Source organism: Elephantulus edwardii, unplaced genomic scaffold (genome assembly GCF_000299155.1).
Source record: "Elephantulus edwardii isolate Elephantulus edwardi_28Jun2011 unplaced genomic scaffold, EleEdw1.0 scaffold00065, whole genome shotgun sequence".
Lineage (NCBI taxonomy): Eukaryota > Metazoa > Chordata > Mammalia > Macroscelidea > Macroscelididae > Elephantulus > Elephantulus edwardii.
Genome location: NW_006399815.1, coordinates 718,520 through 728,916, shown reverse-complemented (window position 1 = coordinate 728,916; position 10,397 = coordinate 718,520). Strand labels below are relative to the sequence as shown.

Here is a 10,397-nt window from a genome sequence, read left to right as displayed (position 1 = left end):
TAAAAATAGTTCACATTTGCATACAGGTAATCTACGATCACACTAAGATCCTAAACTTGGTCTAGTTTAGGATCATGGAAAAGGGTCTTTTTACTATGGTTGATTGACTGCCTTTGTGGAGATAGGTGGGTCATTTAAAATAAACTCACCACTCTTCCTCACTTCTCCAATCCCTACCCCTAATTCTTGTATAAATCGGTAAAAAACAAAGTTTCCAAAACAGCTGGGGAAAAAAAAATTTCCAATCTCTTATACTTTCCAAAGGGAATGAAGATCATCCTTGGGAAAAGGCTGCCAAACCCATATTCTTCTCCTTCTAGGGTCAACATCCTATTCTAAATGCACGAAATGCGTGAGACCATTAGTGCAAACTAGCTTTGATGAAGACAAAGAGCGCTACAATAGAAGAAAACAAAGATTTTTAGATCTACATAGAAACTGCAATCTTCTAGTGTATGGAAAGCAGCCAAGACAATCCTAAAATAACACTGTAACTAGTAGCCCTTGGGCACACCCGTGAAAAAAGAGTGCTGTCTCCTTGATGGAGGGGACGGGGTCTAGTCCCTTCTGAGCATCCCATGAGGTGGCACTCTAGGGACATTATCCAGCCCAATTCTGAATCTATACACCATTTGAGTTTATGTCTTTGGGTCACAGTTACTGTTCACTGGAATTGTGATTTTCTTAAATATCTTCATAGACTAATTAAAATGATTCTAGAGGGATTCTTCTGACAAGTTACTCATGTCCCCAGGGAAAATCGCATGCACATTTTTAAAATACTTTTCATCTTCCCACAGAAATTCAGTTGCACTGTTGACTCTTTCCCTAAAGGGCCGAGTAGGGGTTACCTCTTTTGCAGGGTGCAATATAACAAGCTAAGTAAGCAATAAACAGAAAACAAAAGTAAGCAAATGTTTGTTGTTTGGTTTGGAGAGGGGAGGTGGTGTGGAGGTCATTGTTGTGACATGTTGCCTCAAAAATCTATAAATCACACAGGAAGAACAACTGCTTTTCCTGTTTTCATGCCAAAGAGACAGTACTGCAGGGGGAAACGTGACCCATAGTTGTCTATATGATGGTACAAACATCTCCCCCACATTATTCTATGAGCAACAGGTATTCCTTCAAAGAAGCTGGCAGTGGAAGGCTTTTCACTGCATCTGGCAGATACTGGAGTCCCAGGCTACGGCGCACAGCATAGCGTGAGAGTGTTTTTAGAGTTCCTGGGGCTGAGCATAGGACAGTCAGTTTTTCACACAGTTGCTGGTCTCTGGCCACCTCTCGTGGCATGGTGCCATTTTTCCTTAATTCAAAGTGTCCAACGGCTCTGTGGAGGAGCTCAAAGCAAGAGTCCTCTTTCTCGGTTCCAAGTCCCCTGACTAGCAGAGCTACCAGGCGGGAGATGGGTGTCTGGCCTTTTAGATTGATGACCCTGACCTCTGCACCATAATCAAGGAGGATGCTGACGCTCTCAAGATTTCCCTTCATGGCAGCCCAGCTGAGGGGTGTGTCATTATTGTAATCCAGGGCATTGACAGAGGCCCCACTCTCTAGGAGAGCACGCACGCACTCAGCGTTGTTCTTAAAGGCTGCCCAGTGAAGTGGGGTGTCTCTGTTGCCATCCAGTGCATTGGGATTTGCACCATACTCCAATAAGACCTCCACACAAGCCTCATCTTTCTCAGCTGCATAGTGGAGGGCTGTTCGATTGTAACCATCCAGGGCATTCACCTGTAGAGAGGAAGAACTGTTATGGTACACAGACACTGGGAGGAAGACAGGGTGACAAGCAGCTGCCATGCATCCATCTAATATCTTTCTTTTTTTTTTCCATCTAATATCTTTCTATATACTGAACAGGGGTTCCAGAGAATCTTGGTGACCCAGGTAGCAGTATGACAGGAGCTTAGGATCTAATAGGAAAAGAGCTATCCCAAACAACACACTACTCATTACCTGTACTGCTTTCAGCTTTTGCTGCTACTTCATTTCTCCCATTTACTGTTCATTAAAATGTATACTGTCGACTAAAGAGAATGAGAAGATGGCATCTAAGTCCTTGAAACGTCTCTAACTAACTTATTGGAAAGCAGCTTGAATATACTAGCCAAAGTAGAGACTTTTTTTTTTCAAAGCAGAGATTTTGTTTCATTTATCCTGATAATCTATTTTGTGGCAAATGGCAAACAGGCTTTAAAATAGTGAGGCCAAAGCTGTACATGTAGCTTTGATGTGCTCTTCAACCAAATAGAGAAGTACCAACTGTTAAGTCAACTCTTCGCAAGAATATACTGTGAGTTCACTAGAGAATTTGAATGAAAGCATGTGGAGGGAACAGCAAACTTCCAATGCTGGGAAAGAGGCTGACTTGCTGAGTGTTGGCATTAACTGTAATTGTTGTTGGCTGCCATGGGGTCAGTCCTTGACTCATGACTCCATGTACAGTGGAATGAAACCTTGGCACTGCCATCAGTGGACACTGGACCACTGTGCTCATAGTTTTTTATTAGCTGACCTTAGAGAAGTAGATCACCAGGCCTTTCTCCCAAGTCTGTCTTAGTCTGAAAATTCCAATGAAACCTGTTTAGCATCATGGCAACACACAAGCCTCCAGTGCCAGACGGGTGGTGGCTGTGCATGGGGTGCACTGGCCTAGAACTGAACCGCTTCTCTCACATGAAAGGCAAAGATTCTACTGCTGAATCACCTATAATTGTTTTTTTTTAAAAATTATTTTATTTTATTTCATTATTTTTTGTGTGTACCGTCAAATCAGATCTGACTGATACAGGAGGAGATTGTTCCTCCTTCTCCAGCAGAGCATCTGGTGGATTTGAACCGTGTACCTCTGAGATTGCAGTGCAGCTTCTTGCCACTAGACCACCAGAGCTCACATGAATCACCTATAGTTTTGAAGGCTACAGTCAAGGCTTTAAAATTTCCAAATGTATAGTGTATTTTCTATAAAAGAAAATAAAGCAAAATCAAAACACTTGAGTTCAATCGTCTATTTGCCTAAATACTATTGTTTCCCTGGATATCATTGGCATTAATCACTGGCTTTCAATGCAGTGTCATTCACAGACCTTTTAATCACAGAAGTTACAGAACAGAGAATACCACAACCATCTGATATGGCAGCCACATCTCTTACTGACCAGAATGTTTGGGGGGGCCCATGTGTCAGCTTCATATATAACAATTCAAATTAGTGCCTCAGCAAATAAGCCTTCAAGATTATCCATAGGTAAAACTGGTATTTTATTTATTTAGTAAACATTTAGCAATTTCTACAGGTCAGTGTTCCAAACACTTTACAACCTATGAAGAAGATACTGTTATTCCCATTCTACAACTGGTGAGACTGAGCCAAGTTTTAAGTCCTTTAAGGCCAAGCAGTTGGAAGCAGCAGAGTTGGAATTTGAACCCATCAAGTCTGGCTATTATTTTAACCATTCATTATATACTATGCTGATACTTGCTAATGTTCACGGTCTACTGTCAAAAATTAATCCATGTTAATTAACCTTGAGATACAGCAGAAAGAAGACATGAACAAGATATACTAAAAGAGAAAATAATCACTGGGAAAATAATCATAGCACAAGCACTCTAATCCTGAGCAAGGGACTGCCTAATGACATTTATTTACTAGTGACAACAGTGGTAAAAGGAATACACATCTGATAAAACAATTAAAAAATAAAATCTGTTACTGTCAAGTTGATTCCAATTCATGAAGACCTCTTAGATAAAGAACAGAACTGCCCTCCATACTGTTTTCAAGGTTGTGACATTTTGAAGCAGTCAAGCCTTTCTTCCATGGCACCTCTAGGTGGGTTCAAACCACCAATATTTCAGTTAGTAGTTTGGTGCTTAACCAATTTGCATCAGCTAGGAACAGCCAACCAGTTGCCATCATGCCAATTTCAATTCAGAGTATCCCACCTATATCAGAGTAGAACTGTGCTTTATTAGCAGTGGTGACGGCTGCTTTGTTTTGTTTCTTCTTCTGAGCTCATCTGAGTAGACCTGAATGACCAGCCCCTTAGCAGCTGAGCATGTTAAGCATTTATTCCACCCAGGGACTCTTGCACATCTGAGAGCTGGTCTCAAATGGTTTAGATTTAATCAGAGTTGAAGCGCCTCTACACTTACAGCTCCTGGATAGTCAATCAGCTGTGTATGAGAGAACATTTAGTAAACAACCACCAGATGGTGAGCTGAGAGGAAAAAGGGAGAAAACGCCTTTTTGGAGTCGTGGATGCTTAAAGAGAAGAAAGGAAGACAAAGGAATTAACTCCTTAAGATTATTTTAGCTATTTACCATTATGTTTTGTTTAATATTGGTTAGAACAAATATTACCATGAGCTAGAAGGTGAAACCACAAGTGGGAAGAAAAACAAGGAGAGAGTCTAAGAAAATGTGAAGCTCATGTTTTAGTGAATCATTAATATAAGATGTTAAAACGTTACCTCAGCTCCTTTTTCCAAGAGTAACTCCACACAGTCAGCATCGGACACCATACAGGCACAGTGCAGGGGCTTCAGCGTGCCATGGGTACAGTTCACATCTGCTCCCTGGGGCAGAAGGAGACCAGTCAGTGCACTCAACTCCGATTAACTGAGTAGGATGAGAACGAACTCCTGAGAGCAATCCTGATTAGACCATAAACATCCCAATTTCTAATTTTATAATACAACAGATAAGGGCAAAATACCAGTGGCCAAACCCAGGAAATACAAAAAGACACTGAAGAAAAATGAGAATAACTGTCTATTCCTTAGATCATGCTATTTGTCTCTCAGTAAGAAAGCCGGTCATTTGGTCATCGAGACATCACTGAAGACCTAATCATATATGTAAAAGTGGTGGGAACAGGCTATAGATTTAGGAAGCCATATCCCTTGTCTCCTATAGGCATTTTTGTTACATATACATTTTTATAATATATCTTTCTATTATATAATAATATATATAATATATGCATTTTATTATATAATATATATGAATGTATATAATACATTTTTATTATGTGCCGTCAAGTTGCCTGTGACTCATAGCGACCCTATGTACAACAGTCCTAAACCCTGCTCTATCCTGTGCCAATCATATTGACTCTGACAAGACTATCCCCATTACCCCAGTATTTTTATAATATATAATAAAAATATCACTTTTTCCACTTATTAAAAAGACGGGGAACATTATCACTGGGCAGGAAAGCTGGAGAAGCAACCCACTTTGGCCAATATGCTTTGAAAAAGTCAGGAAAGGGAGTCTGTGAGACTGAGGCCAGGCAAATGATGAGGACTTGCTCTTTTTGCCATTCAGCAGAAGACCACTGATAATAGTACAGTCCCCTTACTACTTTCTACTTAACATTTCAGAGAAGCTTCTTAGTATCAACATTCACTGCCACCTAGCTCCAGCTCATGCTTCTATTCCAAATCTGACAAAAGAACTAGAGATGTTACAGTCAAAGTTACCAACTGACTCAGAGGTAGAGCTAGAATTAGAACATGACAATGTTTCTACTGCTGATACTGCAGTCTTCTGATACCACTTTTGTGAGAATGAGCTAATAACCCAGTATGACTTTTCCTTCTCAGAGCTGTGTCATATAACTTCGTAAGAGTTCTAGGCTATGAAGGATCTTAAGGTTTTTAAAAAAGGGTATCAGAAGCAACCATCTGGATGCACATTCTAATGATAAATTACCCTGCAACTTCTCTTCAACAGGAATAGAGAAGCAAACACCCAAGATGCGAGTAATGACAAAATAATTAAATAGCAATGGCTAGATATGAGGGAGTTACGGATTTTCTTAAGTCACTAATTACCATGATTTCTTTTTTTTAAAGAAATTCATATAGTCTAAAAGAAGTGGGAACTTTTGATAAGAGACAGGGCAAGTGAAATCTCTCCATATAATTATGACTCAGATATGCAGAAAGGCTCTCAAAGAACTTGAAAACCAACTTGGCTTTGCTCAACTCTTTCATCTCTTAGTACAACATGTGTAGAAGCCCTTGAGATTTGTAACTGATCAGGATCCCCCAGGACTTTTCCAGCTAAACTTCCCAAAAGACTCTAGTGTCAGTAATAGCACACTCACCCCTCTGATGAGGTCCTCTACATTATCATGTGGGAAGGAACGGATGGCAGCAATTGTTCGGATTAAGCGCTCTGAGAGAGAGTATTTGCTCTGAATGCTCTGCATAATATACCACATACTGGAACTCATCAAGGCTCAGAGGATGTTCACATGCTCCAAAGTGCCTGGAACAAGAAGAGTTAGGGCATACATCACATCACTGAGCACACCTGCCTTTAGTACTGGGGTTATACTTCTCTCCCCTCCCCTGAGCCTCACAAAAAGGGCATGTTTAATAAATACTGGTTGGTTGATCTACTAAAGGGTATGGAAGTTAACTGTTGCCTGTAAAAAGAGATGGAGAATGCCATGGAACAAATGCATCTATGTTACTACTGACAAGGCATCTACAAATATTTCCAAATGTCTTCAGCACAGAAGAAAACAGGAAGCATGTGAAATACTATAAAATAAGGAGGAGGTAAAAGTACAACTGCTCAGGAGTAATGTACCCAAAATTAGAGAAGGAAAAGAATTCCAGGTTTGCACCAATGACATATACTTTCAAGTTTAAGGAAAGCAAATGGAAGAGTGTAAAGTGAACACAGTAACTATTATAAGTGAGAAACAAATTTAGACAAATATATGGAAAACACATGAGACAGAATCTTAGGATGGAAGAAGAATGCAATATACTTAAATTTAACAATAAAAAAAAGTCTCAGCTATAAGAGGTGTTGCTACTTGTCAAAGTTGACAACAGGCACCTAACAACAGCAACATTTGGGAACATTTAATATTACAGCAAATAAAAAGATACATTTCTATGCTCTGTATCAAAAACTGTAGAGAAAACTGAGCATTGTATTGACCCTCTATGTGTAACTATTTAGACTCCTTGAAGATAAAAATAGTATTTCTTTCAAATAGTGTCTGGTACAGAGCAGATCTTCAAGAAATACTTTTTGAACCAATATAAAGCTTATTATTTTGAATCCCCAAAAGACCAATACTTGGAATAATTATTTGCATGATTACTAAGAATAATTATTATCTCATGTTATTCTTGCTTTTTATAATGGAGTATCTGTTTAAACATGAGCTATATGTTAGTTCTAGGAACTTTGATTTGGCTAATCAACAGCCATTTTATGCTTCCATTTTACGCTTAAATATACAGTCAAATTAATAGAATGAAAGTGAAAAATATTCGGTTAATATATATCAGTGACTCAAACTGAATATTTGCCCCTACCTTATTAGTATTATTATTGAGTGCATTTACACACAATATACATGTCTCTGAAAATAGCAAAATATTTTCAATTTGGCATAGGTTTTTATCTCTCCAGCCGTTAGGGCATTTCTCAGAAAAAGGGTCTGTATCTTCAACTTCTTTGTAACAAGGAATTCCAAGAAAGGGAGAATCTAAAACTGCGCTCATTTTCAATGTGCTTTTGCACCTAAGGAACCCCTAAGTCAAAGTATGAGCCGGTCGCGCCTGTTGAAGGGTCAATAAACTCAACCCCTCCAGCAACAGACAACTCCCCAGAGAGCTTTTAAGAGATTGCCATCCTGTCTCCCTTAAAGGGGCAGGTGGATTCGAACCATTTCCTCTAGGCTGTCAGCTCAACGTGTAACCCATTAGGCCACCAGAACCCCCCTGAGGGTAGATCAAGGAAACATACACAACACAGGCGCATCATTTGACACTACTGGGCTCTTCAGTCGGCAGAAACTGACAGCTCTCTCCTCCGATCTCCGAAAGGCTTTTACTGCGACGCTTGAAGCTAAGTGGCAGAGAGGTGTCGTTCAAGCGCTGGGCTAGCAAGGTCTGGGGCCGCCCCTCAAGGAGACCCCCTGCCCTGCCAGGGACGCACTCAGCGCGCCGCACCTGCTGGGCCCTGAGGGCTCGCGGCAGCTCGGTCCCTCCAAAGCGGAACTAAGGGACCTGCCATACATGCAAAGACGTATGCTGTCACTCTCTACATGAGCTCCAAAAAGGCTGCAGCAATCTTAGCGAATCTCTTGGTGTCGAGGTTGAAAGGAGGTCGCGCAGTTTGCGCCCGGGAAGCCCTAGAACCGGACCAGCCCTGGCACGGATGTCTCCCCCAGGCCCAGAACCAAGTCTCTCAGCCCCGCGGCCCGGCAGCCGAGGAGGAAGCGTTACTGGGTGTGGTGTGCCAGGGTGGGGAAGCCGGCTGCACATCTTCCCACACAGGGGGCAGGACTCACCGAAGCGCGAGGCCGAGCGGGGTCGCCAAAGCCGCTGTCAAGGCGTGACCCGGAAGCAGGAGGTGTCTCAGCGGGCCCCCTCTGTTTACAGGACAAGACCGATCTGGACGGGCGCCTGCGCACGGACCTGCGTCTGGGACCAGAGTGCGCCTGCGCAGACTCGCGGAGCACGCTAGGTGCTCCCGCGGTTTACGGTCGATTTTTCCTAGTTCTTAGTGCTCTGGGTTCAGATCCGCATGAGCGTCTCACGGTAGCTAGAAAGCTTTTGTGCGCGCTTGACCAGGCCTGCGATAGTGGGGTCCTCCGTGTCTTCTTCGACCTCTCCACCATGAGAGGTCTCTACCTGAGAACCTGAGAATGGGCCTGGACACCTCTTCTCCAGATGAGGAATACCCTCTTTAGCAGTATTCACTAAGCCAAACCCTTTGCCCAGATGGAGTTGTGTAGGAGACTTCTTAAGAAGGTGTCTTTGGCAACTAAGAGACTTGCAGCACTGATTCACAATGTTGCAACGAATCTATGTTCTTAAGAACCTCTCTTGGATATTTTCCACTCACCTGAGAGTGAACAGTGAAGACTAAAACAGATGTAAGCACTGACAGTAACTAACCAGAATGAGTTTTTCTGGCAGCTCTGAGAGATACACTTTATCTGCAAAGCATAACCATGGCAAAGCTAGCGGCACATCCAGTGAACGTGAAGAGGGAAAGGGCTTACACTGAAGTTTAACCAAGCAGCCTGTTCAATCAAGAGTGCCCGAGCGCTTCCTTTCCTAAACTGGCCATAAAGCAGTTTGAGATTAAAACCAGCCTGGTCATGCCCCATCTTGAGAAATGGGAAGCCTCTGAGTTGCAACCTCAAAGAATATCTTCCTCTCACCTATGGTGAGCTTGACCAGTTTTTCTAAAAGATGACATAAAAAAAAAAAAATAAAAAAAAATACGTGCTCTCCCAAGCTGTAACTGTTAGTAACTTTAAAAAAATTTTTTTATTTAAAAACCAGGCAACCTTCAGTTGTCAAGATGTTTCTCAAATCCTACATAAAGGTCACTTTGGTCAGTGGTGTAATTGGGTTTACTAAACTTTGATCAGTGGCAGCTCCAAGATTTCTACCTGTAAGAGCTCTAACAGGACTCTAGGCACAGCCCTCTGGTTGGACCAGGGAGTCTAGGGGATTGACTTGAAGCTGTGGCTAAATGTTTGCCACAGATTCACACGGGGTCATTGGAAGTGACTTGAATGAGATTCTGTGGATTCTAGAGTCCTTACCCTCAAAGCTATCCTACCTACAGCATTTGGCTGTGTTCAGTGAATAAAAGAGTTTGATCCTATGTCTACCGATTCTAAACCAGCAGTCTATGTCATATCAGAGTCCAAATGAACACTAGACCCCCAGACACTAGTTGCACTCCAGTCAGGGCTGATCCAAATTGTAGGAGTGCATTTTGAAAATCTATTTCCTTCTTGGGTCACCTGAAGTTGTTGTTGTTATGTGTCCTCGAGTCGTTTGCGACTCATAGCAACCCTACGTACAACAGCCCTAAACTCTGCTCTGTCCTGTGCCAATCGCACTGTCTCTGACACTCCCATCCCGATTATCCGAGTCACTGAATCAATCCACCTCACAGAGGGCCTTCCCCTCCTGTGCTGTCCCTCCACTCTCCCAAGCATGATGTCCTTCTCCAAGGACCGGTCTCTCCTCACAACATGTCCAAAGTATGTTAGACGGAGCCTCAGAATCCTTGCCTCCAAGGAGCCACCCGGTTTAACCCTTTCCAGGACAAATCTGTTTGTTTTCCTAGCAGTCCATGGTATTCTCAATACTCTTCTCCAGCACCACAGCTCAAAGGCATCAATTCTCCTTCTATCCTCCTTGGTCATTGTCCAACTCGGATGCATAACAAGTGATTGCGAAGACCATCGCCTGTATCAGATGCACCTTAGTCTCTAGAGAGACACCATTGCTCTTCAGTACTTTGGAGAGGTCCCTAACAGCAGAACTTTCCCATGGCAATGCGCCTTTTAATTTCCTGGCTGCTGGTGCCAAGACTGTTGACTGTG

At 42.3% G+C, this 10,397-nt stretch overlaps 1 protein-coding gene across 1 annotated transcript; it reads right to left on the bottom strand.

Annotated features, from left to right (window-relative positions):
- Window positions 1–706: 706 nt before the first annotated feature.
- ASB8 (ankyrin repeat and SOCS box containing 8) lies at window positions 707–8,459 on the bottom strand. Its single transcript, XM_006888154.1, has 4 exons — window positions 8,337–8,459; window positions 6,123–6,286; window positions 4,480–4,584; window positions 707–1,734 (listed from the first exon to the last, which is right to left on the bottom strand). The coding sequence occupies exons 2-4, from the start codon at window positions 6,249–6,251 to the stop codon at window positions 1,102–1,104; spliced, it is 867 nt and encodes a 288-aa protein (XP_006888216.1). The 5' UTR covers window positions 6,252–6,286; window positions 8,337–8,459; the 3' UTR covers window positions 707–1,101.
- Window positions 8,460–10,397: the final 1,938 nt, after the last annotated feature.